This window comes from Vigna umbellata, chromosome 1 (genome assembly GCF_029865625.1).
Source record: "Vigna umbellata cultivar VRB3 chromosome 1, Vumbellata_1.0, whole genome shotgun sequence".
NCBI classification, from domain to species: domain Eukaryota; kingdom Viridiplantae; phylum Streptophyta; class Magnoliopsida; order Fabales; family Fabaceae; genus Vigna; species Vigna umbellata.
The window spans coordinates 42,194,217-42,218,742 of record NC_142165.1 but is presented as its reverse complement, the minus strand read 5'-3'; the positions used below and the strand labels follow the sequence as shown (position 1 = coordinate 42,218,742).

Genomic DNA, 24,526 nt, shown 5'->3' with positions numbered 1-24,526 from the left:
CTACAAAATTAAAAATAAGATTATAACTCTCGTGATACTACAGTTCATATGCTTTGAAATATATGATTCACTGTAAATTAAATGTTGTTCTCATAATTTTCCATTTAATTATAATAATATATTATTATTATTATTATTATGTTAATGTATAACGTTTTATGTAACATTTATATGTATATAATGAGTTACAAATCGTTTTTAACCTTTACAACGTGATGTATGAAGGTTTTTGACGTGTTCTATATAAGTTTCTCATCAGTTTTAAAATATAAACGAGCATTAATCATAATAACTAAAAAAGAAAAAACAATCATAATCGGCTTGCATCAAGTTTGACATTGTATCAAGTTTAGAAATACTAGACAACATTAAAATGTTACTTTTGATATATTTAAATACATTTTAGTTAATATTTAGTATATTCTAGAATAATTCTAATTCTTTATTTAGAAATTCAAGAGATATAAGAAAAACTACGTTTGAATAATCTGAAAAATATGAATTATATATATATATATATATATATATATATATATAATATTTATTTTCTGTTTTGTTCGAGAAAAAGTGGAACTTAAAAAAGTAGATTTCTCAAAATAAAACTTCAAAAATATATTTTTTTAATTTTTTTTTCAATTTAAGTTGTTTTTCTCGTTCTCTTTCACTGTTCCGGTGGCATGTCGGATAAAGTATAGATAAAAATTTTACAAATACTATTTGTGTTCTTCTTTAATAAAATTGGAGTTTCATGTTAAAAGTCTGTATGATTTTTTTATTCCAAATATTAACTAGTTAAATTATTAAAATAAAATTTTAAATTTCTTAAGTTTTATTTTCTTGGTGACTCCTATTCTATTTAAAATGAATTCACTTCTATTGTTTTCATATTATTTACATTGGCATGAGTGGAGTTAAGTCTTTCTTACAACAAAAGTCAATTCCTATGCAAATACGATTCTACCAGTCTTGATATAATAGGATTATGTGGTAATGTTTAATTCTACCCCAAATCTTATATATTGCATTAAATGTTTCATTAATAGTAATGTCTCCATTAACATTTTTGCAAAAAAACCATCATTTGTATTACTAGCTTCTTTAGGTTTTGATTTTCTCATATTGTATAATGTTACATTAATAGTAACATCTCTATTAGTAGTATTACAAAGTCTATGATTATGGTCCACTAATAACATCTTTAAGTTTGTGATAAGTATAATTTATAATTAACTATTCATATAAACCAAACTTCATAAAGTTATACTAAAACCCTCTTACATAATTTGACAATAATAGTAAAGTTATACTTTCCAACACAAATTGAATAAGAACAAAAACATTTTTTATGCATATACACATGAACAATCACTGATGCAATTAAAAAAAATAATTATTTTAATATTGTTGATATTCAATTATTTTATTAATGTCTTACTTGCCCATTCCATGTATCCAAAACAAAAATTGCATTAAATAGTTTAAAATGGATGCTACATTGTTCTTGCTAAGTTACATTTTATTTTTTTCTCTTTATAAAAAAGTCAACCTCCGTATAATTATTATTATTCCACTAATTCTTTTTTGTCTTAATATGATGCAATGCTAACGTTGGATTATTCCCCTATTTTTTTTATGTTTATCTTAATGTTTAATGTTGCATTAATGATAGTATTCATCATTAATTTGGCCATTCAATGTTTGTGGTCCAACATTAACCTCTTTAGGTTTATATTTTGTACAACAATTTATGGTCAAATGTCCATAGCAACCACACTTAACACAAATTATGTGAAAACTCTCAGCACAAAACACAATTAGTACTAATGGTTGTTAAGCTATGCTTTTTCTGCTGATAAAAAATAACTTTTTTTTTCCTACCATCAATTGAATAAAATGATATGCACCACTTGTAACAAATTGCAAATAAAACAAACTTTATCTTAACAAATTAAATGCTTAATATATTTTATGAATTTAGTAGTAATTGTGTAATATTTTTCCTCAAGTTTTTTTATTCAATATCCTTTCAATATTTGTTAAAAGGAGTCAATATCTCTTTTGTTACACTAACATTATTGTTGTTAGACTATAATGACTTGACAAAATGATTCAATTGTATTTATGCAAAAGGAAAAATACCCATATTATTTTACCAAGTTATCATTTTTCTAATTGATATAATAGAAGAGCTTCTCCTTTTAATAAATATTGAAACTACATTTACTAAAAAAAATTGAACAAAATCATTAAATTATTATTATAAACAATGGACCAGAAGAGTCATTAAGCTATACTAAATTTAATGTTCTAGTTGAGAGTAGATTATTTCTTTTCACGTGTGTTTAGTATGTATTTCATTTATTCAAAATAAATTATATATAAAATAAATTTACTTTCGCTTTGTTTCTTTGTATTATTTGCATTGTTTGGTTTATATTTTTCCTCCAGATTTAATATTATCCATGTAAATTTATTCCGCCATTTTTTTTCCTTGATAGAATGAAAGTGTTTTTAATTTTTTTTCCTTAAATTTGTTGATATTGAATTTAATATTGTATTAATGGTGGGGTGTTATTGGCTAGAAATTAGTTTACCTTATGTTTGTGGTCCATGTCAATATGTGTGAAGATATCTTTTTTTAATTAGGATTTCTTTGGTAAAAGGAGTGTAAAACTTTTCACTTCTGAAATTACTCATAACTATTAATTTAAATACAAAACTATTTGGTAAAATTAGGTGATAAATATAAAGAGTAACGTAACAATATATTATTATACAATTTTTTTCTAACGAAAAAATATATAAATATTTTTGTTTCAAAGAAAAATATTATCACACAATTATAATTTTATATTTTTTAAAATAATTAAAATTTATTAAAAGATTTAATGTTTCTATTTCTTTTTAATTTGTATAAATCATTTTATCTAAATTGGTTTATCTAATAAGTATTAACTAAATTTATTTTTCAATTAAGTTATTTTTATATCTAATGTTAAATTTGTATCAATATTATAAGATAATGTTTGCATCTACTTATAAATTATGAATTGACTTTATCTCTAATTGACGTGAACTTTCAACAAAAATTTAAGGATGATAAAAAAATATATTAAAATATAATAAATAAAAAAGTTATAATATAAACAAAGAAAAATATAGTGTAACTCATATATAATATTGAGTTACTTGCAAACGGTTAAAACAAGTTAAAAACTAACTTATTAATCTTATAAACTGTTAAGTAGAAACCGATAACTATACATTTGTACCTGTTTTTTTTGGTAATATGTTGAATATGATCAAATTCTACACATAAAAAAATACATATTTTCACATTAATAATGCTATGAACAGGTTTAGGGTATAGGTCAACCAAAATTGCAAACTAAATATTTCATTATAATAAATTAAATTTAAATCAGTAAATCAGATCTAAATTGCGAATTTCTCTATTCTTCAAAAATATTCTTTATTAAAAAACTATTTTTTGATAATACCTAAGAGTCATAATTTCCGAATAAAAGTTTAATATTATGCCCAACGGTTCCTGATTGGCTCTGTACGGTAGTCAGTCGCCGAATTTTCTTTCATTATTCTCAAAGAGTTTCAAAGTCGCACTTCCATTTTTCACCTTCATGAAATGACAAACACAAAAAATTAAATAAAAAATAAATTACGAGAAAAAACCTATATATATATATATATATATACATTATTTGATAAATGAATTTATAATTATTATAACAAGAATTTTGTTGTGTAGGTAAGAGAGATAGAAAGGCACGTACATTTAATTTTGTTGACGGGTCTCTCTAAAAGCTATAGAAAGAATTCAGAGCAACAACAACATGCATGAATGGAATTGAATTTGATCCCAGGAACCCACGTCAAATAAAAAACACATGCGTATATTTTTTTAAAAAAAAAAAAGAAAAAAGAAAAAAGAAAAAAGTGATGATATTGGTAATAAATGAAAATGAAAATATAATTGAAATTAATTTGATGAGCAATGAGGAGAGCAGAGCAGAAGAGAGGTTGGGTGGTTCTCTCTCAGAGTGTCTGTGGCTGTGGTTGGTGGTTTGGAAAGAAGGAGTGAGTGAGTCTGAGTCAGATTAACAGCGGCAGTAACCTCTTCAACGTTCACGGGTTTGCCTATCGCTTCCAACCAAAACCTTCTCTCTTCAAATCTTTCAAACTTAACTAGGGTTTGGGAATCACTCCACACTCTACAAAAACACCAAACAAACTAACTATATATATATATATATTAATACCTCAATTAGGGTTTTGATGTTCTTCAAATGCCGAGTTTTGATGACTTATGAATGGAGATTTTCTCTCTTTTCTCCGAACCGTCCTACGTCGCCGTTGCCGTGACTGCTCTCTGTTTTCTCCTCGCGCTTTACTCTCTCCTCCGATCGTTTTCCCTTCCTCGGAGATTCACTCCGCCGAGGAAGCACCACTGCGATTGCGCCTCCGATTCAGCGTCCGTGGCCGCTTCAGGCGCCGTGCCCTACCTCAACGGCGCCGTTGAAATGCTTGAGCCCAGTCCTGTTCCGGCGCCTGTGGTCTTGGGGGAGCGGTTGACGGGGTCGTCCATGATGGAGGAACTGGTTCCGGAGATTACGACGCACGCGCTCAGTTACTTGGATTATCCCAGTCTCTGCCGTCTCTCCATGACCAATTCTCTGATGCGAAAGGCCGCGAATGATGATAACGCTTGGAAGGCCTTGTATCACAAGGTGAATTACTGAATTCTGATTCTCGTGCTTCTCTTTTTGTTTATTTGTTATCTCGTGCTATGTAGGAAATGATGTTAGGATTTTCTAGTTCTTTTAGGCTCTGTACTGTTTCTTGAGAGGAGTTATAAATGATGCTGCAGAGTTTCTACTGGTTTGTTTAAAATGCTTTCGGGCATTTTCTTGCCTTTTTGGCCTTAGTTGTATGTTTTGTATTTGTTATTGGAGGAAAAGATTGAGTTGAATCATGTTAGGAGTGCTCTTTCAGAGGTTTGTATGCAAAGCAAGGTTATCGATGGTGGATGGCAGAATATGGCGAAATGCCAAAATTCCACCATACAAACATTCCGTTGTGGCCTTATGTGCCACCGTAGTTGGCGTCATTTCACAAATCTTAGAGGAGGGTTTGAGAAAACGTCACTCGATTTAGACTATAACAGCGGCACTATAACTGTTATTTACAACATGGAGGCAAAACTTTAAGACTTCCTAGAAAACAAGATGGTTGTAGCACTGTGTTGGTTATTTAACATGGATGAAGGGTTCCTAGAAAGACACAAGGTGGCAGCACCTTAACCGTTTTAACAGCATGCGTGTAAAGCTTTAAGGGCTTCCTAGAAAACAAGAAGGCGGTGACACTATATAGTTTATTTAACAAGGTTAAGCTTTGTAGAAAACTAGAAGGCAGCGACACTATAATGGTTATTTAATAATGTTTTATGCTAAGCTTTAAAGCTTGCTAGAAAACAAGTAGGTGGTGGCACTACAACAGTTATCTGAAATATTTGTTGCAAAATTGTAAGGCTTCCTAGAAATCAAGAAGACAGCAACACTAGTACAGTTATTTAACAACACAGATGAAAAACTTTAAGGCCTCCCAGAAAACTAGAAGGAGGCAGCACTATAACGGTTTTAACAACATACATGCCAAAGCTTTAAGGTTTTCCTAGAAAACAAGAAGGTGATGGCATTATGACGATTATTTAACAACACGGATGCAAAGCTTTAAAGCTTCCTAGAAAACAAGAAGGCAACAGCACGGTAATGGTTATTTAGCAACATTGAAGCAAAATTTTAACGCCTACAAGAAAACAAATTGGTGACGGCACTACAACAGTTATCTAACAGCACATGGATGCAAAATTTTAAGGCTTCCAAGAAATCAAGAAGGCAGAGGCACTAAAACTGTTATTTAACGCATCAATGCAGAACGTTAAGGCTTCCTAGAAAACAAGAAGGTGCATTAAGGTCGTGGTTTGGAACAATTGCTGATGGAAGAAATAATTGTTATGTAACTAAAGATGCTATGAATGCTTGGTTGGACATGCAAAGAAACTGTGCTTGAATTTTTGTAGGGGAATACACGGGATAGATTTAACACAATGGAACATGCTTGTCCCTGTTTTGGCACTGATAACATTGATAGGATTTTCTAGGGTGAGCCTGTTACCTAGATAAATAATTGGCTATGATACTATTATTAGGATTTTTCTAGGGAGAATACACTAAGGAGATTTAACACCAATGATCCATGAGTTAACCATACAAGAGATTATGACATCACTTCTAACCCAAAACTTTAAGACATTATGTTTGTGGATCTTTTTACTTATATGTTCAATTTTATTATTTTTATTCGATACGAGACTTTCAACTCATTTGGATTCCTAATAAATTGAATTTTTGAGTTAATAATTATGAAAATTTGGTGCATTTAAATTTTGTCTGCGTACAACTTAGGTTTCTATAACTAGATAATTGTGTGTGTGTGTGTGTGTTTGTATCACAATTTTCTTGTATTTCTTATATGTTGTATGATAAACCATAAAAGTGTAAATTAAATTGATATGAGCAATAACTACGCTTTAATTTGTCCTATCTGAGAATGTATGCGATTACTTTCATTGGATTCTACAGTGAGTTCCATCATTCTGATTTTGTTATAACATTTCTGAATTTGTGGTTTTAGGACTTCACATTGGAACAAGATAGTATCACACCCACCAATGGGTGGAAGGCGTACTATGCTGCAACAAGAGCAATTGTGAATATTAATACAGAATTCTTCAATATTGTAAGAGATAAGTCTCTTCCAGCAATGAGTCGTTTTTGGCTGAATGCAGATTATGTGAAGTGCATTCATGCCTCAGGAGAACTCTTTTCCGGGTATGAGTTTTGCTTCTATCCATTTTGCAAGAATATTTTCGTTTTGACCAGCTTTTCATATTGATTTCATATATAATAGGTTGTTGTGATAATTAAAAAGATTGTTTATATGGTACGAATGGTATATCTATCAAACTGCCAAAAGTTCATGGATGATTATATTTGTCATAGGTCATTGAATTTCATTTTTAATGATAATAATTTAAATCTGGACCAGTGATATCATATTTAGATCAGAAAATTATAGGATGTATTATTATGTTATACCTTTGAAAATTTTACTCCTTAGCACTTGTTTTTGGGATAAGTACTGGAGAGATCTAATGTAGAATGTGGCAACATTAGAGTGCACATTTCTGTTACTGTTCTTTTATCTTGGATACTTTAACTGAATTCTCGAGAAATACTAGTTTCAAGAATACAGGTTTTCGTATTACTGTAGAGCTTGATAATCCAGATATACATGCATTTTGAACAAAAATAGAATATTTTTGTCCTTATGAAAAAAATCCCGTTCATTCCGTATATAGTTATTTCTGAAGTTCTTGCTTGCCTTTGAAATTATGTATCGATTTTTTTTTTACCTAATCCATTTTCTGCAATGCATCCAGTAACACAATTGTCCATGCTACAGGTTTAATGCAGTAATGCAGAGTTGGCAACTAGTATTCAACTGGGAGCAAGGATTGAATTTTCAGGTTCGAGATGTGCGCGCTCGCGTCTTGGCAGACATGGCTTGGGTTACCATGAGAACATATGTTGACATGGATACAGGGCCATTCAATGTGACAAATGTTTTTGAGTTCCATAATGGACGGTGGTATATGGTTCATCATCACAGTTCTATGATGAATGGGGATGTGGACCATCAGATAGTGCATGGATAATAGTGAGAGATGATACATTTTATGTCTGATACTGGTTACAAAAGGTGGTTTTATTTGCAGAAGCAAGATGCTTGAAATTTTCGTGATTTCTTTGAAAGATCCTTTTGTAGTTTCCAATTTTAGTTTCATTTTTATACTGTATATAAGACAGGCAGTGGCAATGGCGCCAGAAAAGAGTTATAAGTACAGTAAATGGATTAAAGTAAACGCAAAAAAGATGGGCAGAAAGTGGTTACCTGTGAATGATTCGTTGGATCAGGACGTTCATACTTTGCAGGCATCCAATCTACTTGTGAAAAGCAAGGCTGAGCAGTCGTCGGGGGGAGCAAATGCACAAGCATTCTCTATTATTTTTCGTTCATCCTAGTTGTGCATCATTTTCCTGTGAGTTGATTTTTGAATCCTATGCTAACAAAATCATGATTTTATTGTAAAGCATGATTACGAGAGATTCAGAATTGGTAGTTCCAGAAGTACTCTTTTTTGTTAAACCCCCTCGACGAGAGATTCAGAATTGGCGTAGAAAGCATATAACAACAATTCGCATGTCAAAAAGTATAATTTGCGAGCGTACTAAAATTTTCCCAAGTAATCTTATCAGAATGAAGGAATATAACAATCGTAAGATCACGTGCTAAAATGTACCGATGAATTTTAATTTGCTAATATGTTTGGACTTTTATGTTATTGTTTGTAAATTGCTAATAATTAAATCTAACACTAAATAAATTAAGTATAGAAAAATATTGAGTGCGAATTATCAGTCTGTTTCGGCAAGACTTTAACAATATAAATTTTGCTGCAAATCTTAATATTACTTGGCAGAGGCTGCCCTCGTCACTTTATTAGTGGTGAGAGAAGTGTGTAGGGAGTAGTGAAGTAGTTGTTACATCGTTGCGTTAGCACTTGGCAGCCTCACGTTACAACGGTGTGAGTGGAGCACGTTATCCACCCCAGAGAGCGCGAGAGGAGAGAGAATGACAATATCTGTTTTCTCGGTTCCGACGCCTCAGTTGTGCAGCTACAAAAACTCGTGGCCAGCTCCGACCTACCCTTCTCTTTCTTCTTCTTCTTCGAAGTTAACTGTTACACTGTGCTCTCCTTCTACTCCATCTTCTGTTATCGATGAGGGTACTTCTCCTGCACCAGACGATATTCCTCTTGTTGATCGGTCAGAATTCGTGAGGTATAATGATTTAGCATTATATGTAATTCCCGTACCATATTGTCTTCTCTCTTGCATGGAAAATAGTGTGTATATATTTTTTTCTTGACAGAGAGCAACTAATTCGAGGTGTTTTTTCACAGCGGTTGTAAGGCATGTGGAAGAGAAGAAATAGAGAAAGGATGCAATGGTGAAGGAAGGATTCAGGGTGGAATTGCAACAGTGCCAGGGTTTGGGTGGTGGCCTATAAAGGCTTACAGGCCATGCCCTGCATTTGTGGCATCGGGTGGTAGGTATAGGCGGCAAGGACAAAGCATGGACGAGGTTGTCTCTGGAAGTGGTAAAACATCCGCAACAGGAACTGCCAGTGACTCGAAGAAAAGGTTCGTGTAATTTTCCTTCTTTTCATGAGCTTTTTATTCTCTAATATCTAGCTAAGTGTAATTTTTTTTTCATAGTTGAGTATTTTGTTAGAGGGGAGATAAACCCATAACCTATCCCACATTTCCTTTTAAATCTTTCAAATCAATCTTATAACTCTCATGCTAGTGAGGAAGTTGAACACAGAACCTCTCTCATTCTTCCTTCCAACTTTACCACTAAGTCGATATCTAGCTTTGTGTAATGTGTGGTCTACTCATCATAAGTGGACTACTAATCTCCTACCTTAGATGTTTTAGTCTTTCGTACCACTTCTGATTCATGAAACTTTCAACAAGACTATAATACGTGCTTTAAATAAATTTTCAGCATTCATCTCTAAAGTAAGGACAACATTCACTCTGTTGGATTTCGCTTCCCCGGGATTCTAATATCACTTTTTGATTGCTCTTTGATGAATACCCCTTTGGTCTGGTAAGGATCTAATAGGTCCCCATTACTCTCCTTTCGTCTGTATAAGAAGTGAAAATGTTTTCATGGATGTATAAGACGAGATATGACATGGTACTTATTCAGGAAAAGACGACTCTATCAACTAAGGTGGTTTGAGCACACATAGAGAAGACCAACCATAAGAAGAGTGGATCTTATCGTTGCAGCCTTATGGAAAAGGGATCTCATGGTGAATATTGTTGTTGAAGATTTCGTTTTTGAACAAACCCAATGATATTCTGTTCTCATCTAGTGCGATAAAATATTGTCTATGAGAAGTGTATCAACCACTAGTACTAAAAGTCTTCTCCCACAAGGTAATAAATACTACTGTGTTTTATCCGAAACCGATTCATCTGAGGTGCCCATTTGATTATAAATCCTTTTTCAGTCTCACTTTGAATCTCTCTTGGTCCGCCTCTTACTCTAACCAGCTTCCCTACACCTGATCAGTTCTCTAATTGGAACCTCTATTGGACTTGTTAAGAGAGATACAATTATATTTGTTTTGTGTTATGTTTCATGTCTGCATGCTTGTACATGCATGGTCTCTTCTCTCGTATATATTGATTCTCTCTTGTATTATATACACATATTTAATGTAATAAATATTACTTTCTCTGTTTTCGTTCTCTAACATGGTATCAAGAGCTTAATCTCTTGTCATGGCTTCCGCAAACTCAGAATTTTCCCCACCCTCTCCTCATGATCAAACCTCTTTTGTCCCCCACACCTTCTCCTCCCCCATTAACCTTGTTTTCGTTCTCTAACAGGACTTTCTCTCATGTGTCCATAGTCCAAACCAACAGCTGTGTGATTTTATCTAGTATGAGTCCTATGATTTACTATACATTGTATGATAGACCCAAGAGTCCTAACTATATAGTTTAATTTCCTATTTTCACCGTCAAGACAGTGCTAGCCCACTTCTTAGCTTTCCTTCCTTGTTGTATTCCATTTTATGCAACTAAACACATACCATGTGATTTCAAAGCTTCTTCACATAGCTCCAGTTTACATTTTATTTCTTCTTCGGACCTTCCTATTAGAACTGTACCACTGTACTATTTGCAAAAGACATTCATTGAAGTACTGGCTCTTAGGTATGCCGAATACGAATGTCCAAAACCTAAGGTAAGAGAATCAGGGCCTGAGGTTCACCCTTTTGAGAAGAGTATCACTTCAATAAGCACAAACATGTTTTGATGCAGGTGTGGTCTTTAGTTTGATTATCGAATGCCTCAACTATTGATTTGGCATGTTTGGTTGGAATTGGGTCACGGGTGCTTGGCTGAGTTGAGTAGAAGTTCTTTGTTATATTGCGAATGTATTAGAACTGCTAGCTACTTTGGTTTCACAGAAACACAATCGTATTTTCTACTTTTATTCTGGTTGATTGTGCACAATTTGAAGTTTATCAAGATAATTGAAAAGCTTGCGAACAACTATTTGTTATCAAGTGCCTTCTTTTGCTTTGTTTCCAGAAAATTAGTATTCCAGAGGAGAAATTAGAGTATCTGAATTAGCTAGCCTAAATTACCGTTCAAACTTGTGTATTAGTCATGTAGAGTGAGGTGAAGTGGGGTGGCGCATTCAGTTTGAAAATCTGAGCTCTACAAATCAGCATGATTTTCTGATCTTTCACTTGCCTCTATAGCTTCTAACTAGTGCTTTAAAATGGTGCCAAATTTTACAGTAACAAAAAGGAAAGTGTGAAGAAATCTAATAGGTAAAGTGGTTGGGAGGACTATTCAACTTTGAGGTGACAAAAGCAAAAGCTACAAGGAAGAGGTGGGTAAAGAAAATGTTGGTGATGTTCTGGTCTGCTACAAATAATGGTAAATTCAATATTGTGTAAGGATTGTGGAAATCTATGTACGTCTTATAAATGCATTGGTAAATAGGGTGATGTCATGTAATCATGTATGCATTGGTAAATTATTTCTCTGAATCACGTTAGCTTTTTCCATTCATCTCCGGCATTCTTCCATTAGAATTACCTTAGGCTTGAATAGGTGAAAGAGGATTTAACACGGGAGAAAGGAATATAAAAAGTTAATTATATAATATTTTTGGATTTTATAATATCTTTTAATGATCTTATAATGTTGTTTGTCTTTATTTTTCTTTTCCTCCAAAAGAAACGATAATTTTGTTTTATTTAGCTTAGTACTAGTTAAATAACTCGTCCGGGCTGGTTATTAAACTTATTATTGTTTAGTTCTATATATGTCCATGTGTAAATAGTTATAGTGTGGATATTAATATTAGTATACATATGCAAATATCATTCAAAGAAAACAACCATTTCGTAAACCTCTTTGCACTTGCATGAAGATTAAATATATACACAACTTTGTAAGAGATGCTAATAATAAATGTTTTAAATTAAAATATTGTTGACCGTTTTATTGCAAATAAATAACAATTATTGAAATTACACACATTTAGAGAGAGATATTAACTAATTAAATACAAACACAATTATACATAATGTAATATTGTACAGGTTTAAGATTTTAATCTTTTCTTAAAAAAGATTATCACTCAAGATTAATTGAAAATAATAAGATAAAAATATCAATAGATAAATTAAGATATATTTTAAATAATAATCAAGTGAAACATAAGTTAAAGATGTAGACCTAAATCCTTAAGAAACTTACAAATCGAAAAAAAATACCTCATTACAAATAGAACTTAAAAAAAATATATAAATGGAAGAAAATACTTAATTATAAACAGGATTGATAAAATAAAAAATAAATAAAATATTTTGAGTTAAAGGATGGTTGAGAAAAAGTTTTCCTTTTGTATTTTATTAATTTGATTTGTTACTTTTAAACAATTTTATATAACATGTTTTTAAAGTGATCTTAGGTGTTGTTTCCGTCACCTTTATTAAATTTATTATTGAAGGAATAAATTTATTTTTAATGAAAAAAAGGAGACCGGATGGCGAGGGGGAAAGAAAGTGTGTCGGTGTGGTTGGATGGAAGAGGTAAAAGGGATGATGAAGATGAAAATCAAATTATAATATTGATTTATTTACGGGTTAACTCATATTTTTCTTTATTTTATTTATACGTTTCAGTTTTATCTTTTATTTTATAAAATTATTTTAGGCTTTTACTTTTTTTAAATTGATCAATATGATTCTTTTAAAATGTTGTCGTTTTCTATTTTAGGAAAAAAGTTTAAATATTTTTTATCTTATTCAAAAGGTGAATTTGTTTTATTAGATTCGTTTACATGAAAACCGGATAATCCAACTTGTTCTATTTGATCAACTTATAAAAGATCTTTTAAGAATAAACAAAATTTTGGAGACCACCTTTCAAAACTATTAAAATATTTTCTTACTTTTAATTTTTTCCATTTCCGAAAGTCAATTAAGTAAAATAAAAAAGCTTACTTTAAAATAACGCAAACAACATAAAATTATCCAAAGTTTTATTTACCAAAAGTAATAAAACATGGTTAAAAAAGTAATAAACTATAGAACTTTCCCTTAAGTAATAAATAAAAACAATAATTAAGTGGATATGATTTATTATTTTCTTTTTTTCTCTTGCAAAATAATTTATAATTAATTATTATAAATGTTTCTTATTTACGACTTTTTGACAGGTGCTTTGGTGGTTAATTTTTGTTTCCGGATAGAATTAAAATGTTTTCGAAAAAAAATGGTTTAATATATGTTAAAGCGGATTGGATCAGGTCAATCTTATATCTTATTTTCTCTTAAAAAGTATTATATTAAATATCTGGATTGATTTAATTAAATTTGAATTTCAATTCAATTTTAAAAATATTCTAGCAGTTTTTGAATTTCAATTCAATTTTACAAATATTCTAGCAGTTCAATTATGATATTTTAATATAGTTTTTCAATTCATGGTAATTTGGATTGATTTAACGTGTGAATAAACACCGTTAATTGGCACGCTTTAGCTACAAAGAGAGACATTACACTACACTCACACCTACTCGACACAACCGAACTCGTTTCAATTTCTCTCCGAAATCAATCTATAAGAATACTTGTGTTGTGTCTGAGAAATCAGCGAGACTGCAAAATGGACGATACTGACACAAAACAGCGAATCGAGGAAACAGTTCGCAGGATTTTGCAAGAGTCGAACATGGACGAGGTTACGGAGTCTAAGATTCGAAAGGAGGCCTCCGAGGAGCTCGGTCTCAACCTGTCTCAGCCCCAATTCAAAGGCTTCGTGAAGCAGGTCGTGGGGGCTTTTCTGCAAGAAAAGGTGCAAGAAATAGAAGAACAGCAGCAACAACAAGAAGAAAATGATGAGGGAGAAGTTGAAGAAGAACAAGGAGAATCCAAGGGCAAGGAGTACGATAATGAAGGCAATCTCATCATCTGCAAGGTTTGTTCGGTTTTTCTTTCCTCTGAACCGCTTTTACCATTTTACAGGTGGCAATGGGAAAAGGGTTCCTTGGGTTAATTTTGTTTTTGGATTTCAGCTTTCAGCGAAGAGAAGGGTGACCGTTCAGGATTTCAGAGGGCAAACGTTGATCTCCATTCGCGAGTACTATAATAAAGATGGCCGGGAACTTCCTTCTAACAAAGGTAGCTTGTGTTATTTGTTTTGGTTAAGCCTTTTTTTCGATTCTCTTGTTTCCTTTGGTAAAGGAGTTTTGGTTTTGGATTGTGGGGACACCGAAAGTTTTTATTTTTCTTCTGTGTATGTATGTGGAATGTAGAAATGATACACGTACGCCTCGATTTTATATACACTTATTGAGCATTTTTGTATACATCTGTTAAAGACTTGATTTTTCTTTCTATTTTTCTTTTTTGTGAAATCATATATTCTATAAACCTTTGACTTTTATTCTCTCTACTTGAATATCAAATGTTAATCAATATCTTGGGTGGACAAGAATCATTTTACCTTTCGAAATAGGGGCGGTTGGCGGTTCTTGTTTTGAACTTTTTTAATTATGATCAAATCCTTGTCGTTAACATGAAGCTAATTACCAGAGAGGGGGACTGGAAAAAAACGTTCCTTTCTGATATTCAGTGGTTTCTTAACACGTCTTTGCATAGTGGTTTAAGTTTAGTGTATGAGTTGAAGACTGTGCTGACATCATATGATATTTGAGGCCAATTTATTTAGGACTTTTTTGGTGTGTGTGTGTTGACTTCGTGTTGTGTAATGTTCGGTGCACTCCTTCCGTATACATCGCATTGAAAATCAAAGGCATTAGCCGTGTCTTTAGCCTATTATATATGGCTGCCGTTCTGTTTCACATAAACATCTAGTTGAGCACATAAAAAAAGGTTGCGGACTTGGTTATGGAATTAGATTAGCCTTGAAATAGTAACAGTGTGGGATCGAAATGCGATATATCTAAGAAACAGTTGAACCAAAAGGGGTTTTGGTTTCCTCTCAGCATTACACCTTTATGTTAATTGGACTGGTCTATGTATATATTCCTTGCACAGATCATTAAAGTGTCTTGATTTGAAACTACGTGTCTTTAGTATCATATTTTGTTGGACTACACATATCAACTCCATGTTGCTAATTTGACTAGATAGAAGCCTCAGTGTTGCAGTTGGCATGCCAAAATTCTTCTAGTCAAGAATTCCCTCTGCACTTTAGCACGAAAGTGCCTATGCCTATTTGAGCCTTACTAGTCCTGCATTCCTGTGTGATGTGAAACAAACACTATTGCATGGTGAGATCAGTACTATTCTGCATTTGGTTTTGTCAACTTGATACTTGCTAGTTGTTATGCCCACGTGTGGATTGATAATAAATAGGACCTTTTACTAAGAAAAAGGTAAAAGGAAAATTCTGTATCTGCATTGATTATATGTTCATAGTTAGTTCTTCATTAAGTTTATCTTTTCTTATCTAATCCAGAACTAGAACTAAGAAAAGAAAGTAAGGTTTGTGGCTGCTGTTTCAGACAAGTGGCGCTGAGTGTAGCAATTTGGCCTTTATTTTTATTTGTTTCCTTGTGTAACTCATGATGCTTATCATGATCTATAACTGAAAGCTTATTTCCTAATTCTGACTTCCTTTGTCTTTCAGGAATAAGTTTGACTGAAGAGCAGTGGTCTGTCTTTAAAAACAATCTGCCTGCCATAGAAAAAGCCATTAAGAAAATGGAATCTCGTTGATACAAGGGTGTGAGGATTTACATACATACCTCACTCATCAAGGACATACTAAGTAGCTTTGCTTGTATCTTTTTGGTGAATAGCACCATGGTGCCATTTTAATGCTATGGACCATTTTGGGACCTGGAGTCACTGTGAATCATGTACTATTCAAGTGTTTTGCAACCTGATTTGGTAGAGCCATTTCAGGAAGACTCTGGAGTAAAGTTATCATGAAAGTCACTTTAAATTAAACACATTATTCTGTTATTTCCCTTCAATATCGTTCTTACTCTTTTTTACGTGAAGGCTTTCAAAATTACTCCCAACCCAAAAGTAACAAAAAGCATGTTTTTCCTACCGTAATTTTAAACCAAAAGATATAAAAAAAAATGCGTTCCACCTTATGCACTTCGAATATACGTTAAACACCTTCAGATGGTAATTGTAATATAGCTGAAGTCGTCTCAGCGTTTTCTAATTATATTTTAACGATGGTTGAGTTTAGTTTGGTAAAATGTAGAAGAAAGCTGGATTATGATATAAACTGCGGATAGTCATGGATACTGATATCTTATTGTGTCCCCAGGGAAAAAACATTGAGTTAGGTAGTAGTAGGTCGATTCTTAGCGGTCAGAATCATTTAGTTTTTATTTCTTTTTGTATTTTAAACTTCACGAGGTTAATGAAATTATATAGGAAATTAAAATTGAGCCGTGGGATTACGATAAGGCAAGGTTACTTGTACGAAGTTGAATGCAGATAATTGAGGTTCCTACATCGTATTGTTGATGGACTATGTCGTCTAGACTGCATTCAAACATATGACCCAACTGGTCTTGTCAACCAGCAAATATGTCTTCAAACCTGATTATTATAAAAATATAAAAATAAATACTTCTTGTTCTGGGTGGGAAGATTGAAAAAAAGGTTCTGAAGAAAAGATTTTTCATGGAAAATTTAACTTGTTCTCGTGAAACAGTTCCATGTAGCACTGCATATAGGATCAAACTTTAACCACTTTTCAGGCCATGCTCAGAAAAACATGGATGGGCAATCCATAACATCTATCTGATTCCTTAAAAAACATTAAATTCACTCAAACATCAGTGACATAACTCTCTGTTTCTGGTGTTTTAGTCCTGAAGATGATTAATCGGTGTCTTGTGACCCATTGTTGGGGTAACTATGATGCAGAAACAGAAATCTGGAAATACTATCAAACTGGAAAATCTTTAACAATCCTTACATTCATTAAAATTTGGACAGGTTGTCCAAATATATATGCAGTTCATGGACCTATTCGTCATGGAAAACCTAACACACTTCCTAAGTGCTTTCTCCATAGCTTATACTCGTATCTAGAAACCCTTTCCCTAACAAGACCCCAGATACAAATTAGAGCCTGCAGTGGCATTGGCAGTGTCTTTGGCAATTTTCCCACTAAAGAGTGTTGTCTTCCAGCCCACTTTCCAAGTGCTCATGGTTGGACTCCTTGAAGGACTAGTGGTAGAGCATCCACTTGCAGCCATCCTCATCTTCTCAATCAGAGCTTCAGTATTCACCTGCTCTGACAAAATCTCCTCCAGTTGCCTCTGCTCAATCACCAACTTCACTCTCCACACGCCATTCTTAGCCGCTGGCAACACTTCAAGCGCCGACCCATTTGACAAATTCTCAACATAATCACACGCTGCAGACTTACTTCGAAGACCTCCCACTCCTTCTTCAACTCCAACATCGTCACAGCAACTTTTTTGCCCCTCCTTCAACGGAAGAAGATAATAGAAAAAACCATAGCTTAACCTCTCTTGCTCTGGCAAAGGTTCCGAAGCATGACCCTGGCGGAAAATACCATAACCAGGGTAATGTTGAAGCACTTGAGCCACAGTCTTGGGAGCTTTGAACTGCAAAATGGCTCCGCTGTCACTCATAACCCGAATAGTATGGTGACACTCTCCAGTGGTACCCTTCATGGAACAATTCCCCATTTGCTTGATTTTCAGTGAAGCTTTCAATGTTCAATGTTGAATGTTATGAACAATCCAAGCTTATATATTTAAGTTTGAAAATTGGTGTGTGAAAACTTTTCCTCACACACGTTACTGTCTTATTTGGACTTTGTTTATTTTTATTGGTGAAGTTATCTCAGCGGCGCGCATGTGAAATTGGACCGTTGGCAACTGCTATGACAAGTGTGCTACCTGTGATGACCCATCCAAAGGGAAAACAACAGAACCAGACCAGATTCTCAAATTTAATACTATTCAGAATCATATTTATTTCAAATATCCGCTCCAGACCCTCTGCATTCCTGTCTTCTGTGTGCTGCTCCTTCTACACGTTCATTTTATCAGTTATATTTATATATTTTTTTATGATTAAGTTTAACCGAATTTATTTATTTTAACTTAAATCCAAACAGTTAATTATTATTTTCAAAAACATTGTCACCCCAAAATGCCATTTACAGAAACAACTACAAAATGAGAATTCTTTAAAATTTAATTACAAAAACAAACATGTTCGTTAAATGGACCTTTTAAAAAAAAACAATATTTAAATATAAAAATTTAATTTTTATTTATGTATTATTACAAATATTTGTTAAATTTAAAAATATTTTTTACGTTGTTTAGTTTCAGATTTAGTTATTATATGTGATAATTGACTATCTTTCACACTAAATATAAGTATAAGTTTTTGTTCATTTCTCTATACACTCATTTTTTATTTTCTTCGTTCTAAACTACAGTGGGTGTTATTTAAGTTATAAGTGACTCTGAATTTTGTAAGTCTTTTAAATATACAAACAATTCAATAATTTTTTTTTAAAAAAAAAACAAGCAACTATTTTATAATTTTATAAAAAGAGTGTACTTTGAATAACTTTCATAGAGTTGTTTGAAAAAGAAAATATCAGAAATTCAAAAACTGAAAATTTACAGATACTAAAGGTAAATATAAGGAAAAACTTAAAACCCTATTTTACAAATTGTTATACTAATCCAAATTGTGTTTGGTTTGTGAAAAAAGAGAAAATGAATGATGTTAATTTGGTGCAAAGGGAGAAAAGTTGTCTGTTAAAAATATTGAATTACTTGTATGAACATCATTTGTGGATCTTAAGGATGATTAGTGGAATTTTTAGTTGGAACTGAACAAAATTCCTACAATATTTGTCCCGACTCGAAGCACTTTTGGATAAATGATCATAGTTTTACTAAGAAAACAATTATTAGAAGATGCCTTCACTTCACGGGACATACTTTTTTTTGTCTATGTGGTCCGTGACATTGCTCCAGTTTCCCAGCCATGTCAAACCCATTGGGATCATCACATGTTACTGTTACTTCTTTTTTTATGTTGGAAATATTATCTTTAAATATTTTTTTCTAATTGTTTCCTATAACAAAATATTCCCACAAACATTCGTAGAATTTGTGCAAGAGTGCATGAATGAACCTTCATCAACTACTGTCTGACAAGGTTTGGATTTTTTAATGCAAGAATATGCTTTGTCTTTATAAAACATCATGTTACTGTTTTCTATAAGAGTATACGAGTTAATAAGTGTAACCTAAAAATTATAAGTAAATGAGGAAATATAACACACAAAAATATTAAAGATAATCGTTTTTTATACGTAAACTAATCGGTTTTTAACAAGTTGTTCAAATAAAAGCTGTTAATCAAACACTTGTAAGGAATATTGGTTAGGTCGTCCAATATTAAAATCATATCAGTTTATAATACAAGAATAATAAATACGTAATTAATGTATAATTTATTTTCTTATCTCAAATCATTATTTATAAATTTTATAATAAATTTTTAATTAAAATTAACTTAATTACAGTTAAAATATGACTGATTGTTATTTAAATTTTAAGTGAATGATTTTAGAATTAATTTACTTTAATTCGATCGATCATGCTTATACCGTTTGATGTAATAAGATTGATAATCTAACTAATAATTTATCAGACAAATATGTTGTACAGTAATCATGATTTATGATCATTACAAAAGTAATTAGGTGATTATCAATTATATTATCTGTACTATTATAGGTACAAGTAAATTGAAAAGAAAAAAATAAGTGAATATGTCATTTCTGCAGAAACCAAATCAGTACTTTCATACGAAAAATAAAATTAATTTAGAGTAAGCAATCAAATACTGGGAATTATTGTGTAATAATCCTTTAATAACGTAAAATTACAAAAGAGTGAATAATAACATTAAATTAAATTAAAAACGAGCAAGATTCAGAAAAACGGAAAGTTCAATTTTACTTAAATATTTTCTTTTGCTCCAATATAATAACTTGGTTATTTGGACATGTGTTTTTATTTGAGTGAAATGGCCGTATTGGCATGAAAGATAAGAATGAACATATTGCCAAAAGTAAAACAACAATGGATAGCTCATAGCTAAGTCCAACTGCGTCATTGGTGGTGTCTATGGGCTTTGGGCTGGGCTTTAACAATCATTAAAAAAAGCGTTTTCTTTGTGCACCTCCCTTTTCTCTTCATGTATTGCATAAAATTCAAAAACCTCACTTTATCCTTGTTTGGTGTTCCTAGCCCGAGCTGGCAGCCAACCCTTTAGCAGTGTGTGGCACTGAACCACAGTTTATTCCAGAAATAGTTAGAATAGTATTTTTTGGATCTAAAAATATCTTTTTGAAAAATATTTTAATATTTTAAATTGGATATTGTAAAAGTCAAAATATTTGTTTGAAACACTTAATCCAAAATATATTTATTATACATTTTGGATTTACTGTTTTGAAATATATTTACATATTTAGAAATACTTTTTGAAACATTTAGTTTAGTGTGAAAAATATTTTAATATTCAAGAAAATTTAATCTAAAATATATTTTTTATATATTTAAGATTGAGTATTTTAAAAAATAACTTCTGAAACACTCGGTCTGATAATTTTAACGAGGGATTGTTTGGGAATAATAGGTTTTATGGGGGTGCCGGAAGGAAAAAGGAGGTGGAGGAAGAAAGGCAAAAAGAAAGTTTGGTTGGAAGGGAAAATATCGAAAAAGGTTGGCATTATGCGTTGTGTAGATGTTGTGGTGGAAATGAGAAGCATGTAATGCATGGTGCAGAGACAGAGAGAAGAGGAGAGGGACCAAACTAGAATTGATTGTTTGTGGTGGCTATAACTGGCAGGTCCACGTGTCCACGTAAAATAACACACACTCACACATTTCTCTTATCTCTCGCTTTCCATAATTTTGTCCATTATAATCCTAACCACACGGATAATCTCTCTACCAAAGCCACATAACTATAATATCACACTCCAACCACGCCTATATCAACCTAAACATTATCATTATCTCTACTTCCCTTTTTTATTATATTTTTAATTTATCAACTTAAATATATAAAATTGAAATTTCTTCATCTTTCACATTTTGGTCCTAAATTTATTAGTGTCACTCTACCTACCATTTCTCCGTCCATAGATGCTTTATAATTCGACAAACATGTCTTAAAAAATATAACTTTTGTCGAATTATCTTTTATGCATTGGTGAGATTCTTTCTTTTTCTAGCTAAAAGTATGGAGTAACTTTTTAGCTTACAATGGATAGATTTTAGCCTACTTTATCTGATATCAAATTACATAGGTAGTTAATTTTGGAAAAAATTTTGAAGTGAATCCTTTGCCACGCATAAGAAATGAAGAAAAACAAGCCTTAATACGGATAATAGCGTGTTTGAAATAATTATAATTTTATTTTGCTTTTATATCGAAATCTCCGGAAATAAAATAAAAGGCATAGATTGAATGAATAATGAATTCGAAAATAAGTGGACGAAAGGAAATGGACAATGATACTTGACACAAAATAGTTAGAACATTATTACTTGAAACTATTCTTTTTTTTTTATTTCTTTAGAAATACAAAATAATTTTTTTGTTATGACTAAAAATATTTTTAAATGGTAATAAGTAATGAAATGACCTATTTTCAAAAAACAAAATGAAAGGTCAGAAACTCTACACTCATATTCATTTCATATTATATTTTTTTATTTTAAAATATAAAAGTTTATTTTTTTATCATTTTATTTTTATAACGTGAAAATAAATATAAATATATATCAAAGTAAAAGAGGTGAAAGAGGTGGTGAAAAAGAATTAGATGTAGTATGTAGGTGGTCCTATGTGTGTATATAAGTTATTTGTATACGTAGCTTAGCGTGAGGAGAGACAGAGTGAGAGAGTAAAAGAAAGAAAAGGAAGGGAAATGGGGTGTGCTTCCTCTAAGGGTGTGGATGTGGCAGCGGTTCCTTACCGGCCGGCGCCGACGAGCTTCGCGGTGTTCGACATAAACGCGATAGAGGAGCCATGGCTGAAGCACCTGAACGAGACCTCCACCCAAATCCACCAAGACAAAACCCCTCTCCCCGCTCCTATCCTCCACAAACTCAACATGCTCGACGCCACCGACGCCCCTCAATCATGGGAGGAGGTCAGCAAAACACTCCAAGACCTCAAACCCGTCATCACCAAACCACCTATCACCTCACCACCTTCGCAACCTCAACTTCAACCTCAACCTCAACCTCCGCAAAAAACTAACTCCTTCCACACACTCGAAGAGTTAGACTCCAAGTTAAAGCCCAAGCCCCAAGCAAAAGAGCCCAACGCAGTGAAGCCCGACGCAGTGAACCCCGAAACAGTAAAACCCGTTGCGGCTAACGTGAACGTGGCGCGAGGGAGCAAGTTGAAAGACAACGTGTTCATAGTTCGGGACAGGTTGGAGAGAGAGAAGGAGGAGAAGGAGTCGGCGTTCGAGCGGCTTCGGCGGGATCCACTGAGCGCGTTTCCGGAGAAGTGTCCGCCGGGGGGGAGCGAGACGGTGGTGGTGTACACGACGTCGTTGCGGGGCGTGAGGAAGACGTTCGAGGACTGCAACAGGGTGCGCGACGTGCTGGAGACACACCGCGTGGTGTTCGACGAGCGCGACGTGTCGCTGCACGGGGAGTTTCTCCGGGAGGTGAAGGAGCTGGTGGGAGAGGCGGTGGCGCTGCCGCGGGTGTTCGTGAAGGGGAGGTACGTGGGGGGCTTGGAGGAGTTGGCGGAGCTGAACGAGACGGGTCGGCTGGGGAGGATACTGAGGACCACACGTGTGGAGAGGGGGATTGGGAGGCAAACGTGTGGAGGATGTGGTGGGGCCCGGTTTGTGCCTTGTTTGGATTGTGGTGGGAGTTGCAAAGTTTTGGTGGATGGAATAGACAAACAGAGGTGTCCCAAGTGTAATGAGAATGGCTTGGTTCATTGCCCTTCTTGTATTTGACTCATCTACCTTTTTCTTCATATTTCTACCTTTCTACACTCTTTCCTTTCCCATCTTCAACTCTTTTAATACTTTCCAACTTCCATCCAAATGTTACTCTTAGATTTCATCATGGCAAAATGTTTTTTTTTTCTTATTTGTAAAATACAAATAGATGTGGTTGTGAGTTAGGCACTATTAATGCAAGACTTTCGTAGAAATTTCTCACACTATCATTATAAAACAAATCGTTATAGATTTTACGAATTACACTAACATTTTACGTGCTCCTTCAAGAAGAAAAAAAAATTATTAGAGAAAACAATACAAAAAAGGGCCCAACCGGGTTCGAACCGGTGACCTCTTGATCTGCAGTCAAATGCTCTACCACTGAGCTATGGACCCGATTTGTTAAACATTTTGCAAACATAATTAGTCTTGTATAATTTAATTAAACGTCCATCCCACCATATTTATGCACTCAAACTATTTTCTTACAGGTACAAAACTATGAAAGACTACGTCCATTTATAATTTGTGTTATATATTAAAAAAAATACATGTTTTCATATTTCTATTGGTAATTGCCCCTAAATAAAATATATTTTTTTGTAATTTTCTATCGTACATTTTAGTATTTTACCTCTTTTACTAACTAAACGTGTTTGTTTGTGACTACTTATTCAGCGTGCTCTTTTCTAAGGTCACATAAAATCAATTAACATTTTTATCATTTAATATTTAAAGAGAGAGTTATTTTTATTATTTTCATTTGAATAGTAAAATAACAATATTGTTATTGTTGAGACACTTTTAATTTATTTATATAACTAAATTATTGTGTTATTTTAGTAAAAAAGTAAATAATTTCACATTATAAATTTAAATTGATTTATATATACAAGAAGTAATAATTAAGTGTGAGTCGTATACAAAAAATTATTTTGAAACTATAAACTTAGAATAATTAGATAAATATAATAGTTCAAAATGTCGTTAAAGGCCCAATTTGCGTGAACTTGGGCTGACGGTGGGTCAGCATGCGCACATTATATTAAGGGTCTTTCATTTCCTTCACTTAACAATATCTTGGCGTACCCTCTCAAATTTTTGAATTGACCATTTTATCTTTCAGAAAAGTGACTTCATAATCACATATTTTGGAACAAATTTTTGACGTTTTCAGGATAATATTTCTGAAATAAAATTTTTGAAATAGAATTTTCGAACTAAATTTCTAAAACA

General features: G+C 32.8%; 5 protein-coding genes and 1 non-coding gene across 7 annotated transcripts; 4 read left to right on the top strand and 2 right to left on the bottom strand.

The window, feature by feature from the left end:
• Window positions 1-3,809: 3,809 nt before the first annotated feature.
• LOC124824217 (Nuclear transport factor 2 (NTF2) family protein) lies at window positions 3,810-8,286 on the top strand. The gene is made up of 3 exons (XM_047296621.2): window positions 3,810-4,745; window positions 6,712-6,908; window positions 7,543-8,286. Exons 1-3 carry the CDS (start codon window positions 4,329-4,331, stop codon window positions 7,793-7,795), a joined length of 867 nt encoding a protein of 288 aa, XP_047152577.1. The 5' UTR covers window positions 3,810-4,328; the 3' UTR covers window positions 7,796-8,286.
• Window positions 8,287-8,617: 331 nt separating this feature from the next.
• On the top strand, window positions 8,618-11,806 carry LOC124824218 (uncharacterized). 2 transcript variants are annotated; one of them, XR_015783259.1, is made up of 4 exons: window positions 8,618-8,981; window positions 9,104-9,343; window positions 9,711-9,815; window positions 9,918-11,288. XR_015783259.1 is itself a non-coding variant. In XM_047296622.2 (3 exons), exons 1-3 carry the CDS (start codon window positions 8,773-8,775, stop codon window positions 11,564-11,566), a joined length of 486 nt encoding a protein of 161 aa, XP_047152578.1. In that variant the 5' UTR covers window positions 8,628-8,772; the 3' UTR covers window positions 11,567-11,806. The 2 variants fall into 2 exon arrangements, 1 of the variants encoding a protein (XP_047152578.1); XM_047296622.2 differs by lacking the exons at window positions 9,711-9,815; window positions 9,918-11,288 and adding an exon at window positions 11,530-11,806 and having other exon boundaries at window positions 8,628-8,981.
• A 1,992-nt stretch (window positions 11,807-13,798) lies between these two features.
• LOC124824219 (RNA polymerase II transcriptional coactivator KELP) lies at window positions 13,799-16,250 on the top strand. Its single transcript, XM_047296624.2, has 3 exons — window positions 13,799-14,224; window positions 14,322-14,427; window positions 15,902-16,250. The coding sequence occupies exons 1-3, from the start codon at window positions 13,913-13,915 to the stop codon at window positions 15,988-15,990; spliced, it is 507 nt and encodes a 168-aa protein (XP_047152580.1). The 5' UTR covers window positions 13,799-13,912; the 3' UTR covers window positions 15,991-16,250.
• Window positions 16,251-17,190: 940 nt separating this feature from the next.
• Window positions 17,191-18,080, bottom strand: LOC124824182 (uncharacterized). The gene has a single exon (XM_047296565.2). The coding sequence runs from the start codon at window positions 17,958-17,960 to the stop codon at window positions 17,346-17,348; it is 615 nt and encodes a 204-aa protein (XP_047152521.1). The 5' UTR covers window positions 17,961-18,080; the 3' UTR covers window positions 17,191-17,345.
• Window positions 18,081-22,183: 4,103 nt separating this feature from the next.
• Window positions 22,184-23,509, top strand: LOC124824221 (Glutaredoxin family protein). The gene has a single exon (XM_047296625.2). It carries the CDS (start codon window positions 22,250-22,252, stop codon window positions 23,300-23,302), a length of 1,053 nt encoding a protein of 350 aa, XP_047152581.1. The 5' UTR covers window positions 22,184-22,249; the 3' UTR covers window positions 23,303-23,509.
• A 105-nt stretch (window positions 23,510-23,614) lies between these two features.
• Window positions 23,615-23,686, bottom strand: TRNAC-GCA (transfer RNA cysteine (anticodon GCA)). Its single transcript has one exon. It is a non-coding gene; the product is annotated as a tRNA-Cys (tRNA).
• Between the last annotated feature and the right edge of the window lie 840 nt (window positions 23,687-24,526).

What these genes read in the sequence shown, in the direction of transcription:
- LOC124824217 (XM_047296621.2), top strand. Translation starts at nt 4,329, where the DNA reads ATGGAGATTTTCTCTCTTTTCTCCGAACCGTCCTACGTCGCCGTTGCC. An exon ending in GGAAGGCCTTGTATCACAAG is followed by an intron (nt 4,746 to 6,711) that starts GTGAATTACTGA and finishes TTGTGGTTTTAG; the next exon opens with GACTTCACATTGGAACAAGA. An exon ending in TCAGGAGAACTCTTTTCCGG is followed by an intron (nt 6,909 to 7,542) that starts GTATGAGTTTTG and finishes TCCATGCTACAG; the next exon opens with GTTTAATGCAGTAATGCAGA.
- LOC124824218 (XM_047296622.2), top strand. Translation starts at nt 8,773, where the DNA reads ATGACAATATCTGTTTTCTCGGTTCCGACGCCTCAGTTGTGCAGCTAC. An exon ending in GATCGGTCAGAATTCGTGAG is followed by an intron (nt 8,982 to 9,103) that starts GTATAATGATTT and finishes GTTTTTTCACAG; the next exon opens with CGGTTGTAAGGCATGTGGAA. An exon ending in GCCAGTGACTCGAAGAAAAG is followed by an intron (nt 9,344 to 11,529) that starts GTTCGTGTAATT and finishes CAAATTTTACAG; the next exon opens with TAACAAAAAGGAAAGTGTGA.
- LOC124824219 (XM_047296624.2), top strand. Translation starts at nt 13,913, where the DNA reads ATGGACGATACTGACACAAAACAGCGAATCGAGGAAACAGTTCGCAGG. An exon ending in GCAATCTCATCATCTGCAAG is followed by an intron (nt 14,225 to 14,321) that starts GTTTGTTCGGTT and finishes TTTGGATTTCAG; the next exon opens with CTTTCAGCGAAGAGAAGGGT. An exon ending in GGAACTTCCTTCTAACAAAG is followed by an intron (nt 14,428 to 15,901) that starts GTAGCTTGTGTT and finishes TTTGTCTTTCAG; the next exon opens with GAATAAGTTTGACTGAAGAG.
- LOC124824182 (XM_047296565.2), bottom strand. Translation starts at nt 17,960, where the DNA reads ATGGGGAATTGTTCCATGAAGGGTACCACTGGAGAGTGTCACCATACT.
- LOC124824221 (XM_047296625.2), top strand. Translation starts at nt 22,250, where the DNA reads ATGGGGTGTGCTTCCTCTAAGGGTGTGGATGTGGCAGCGGTTCCTTAC.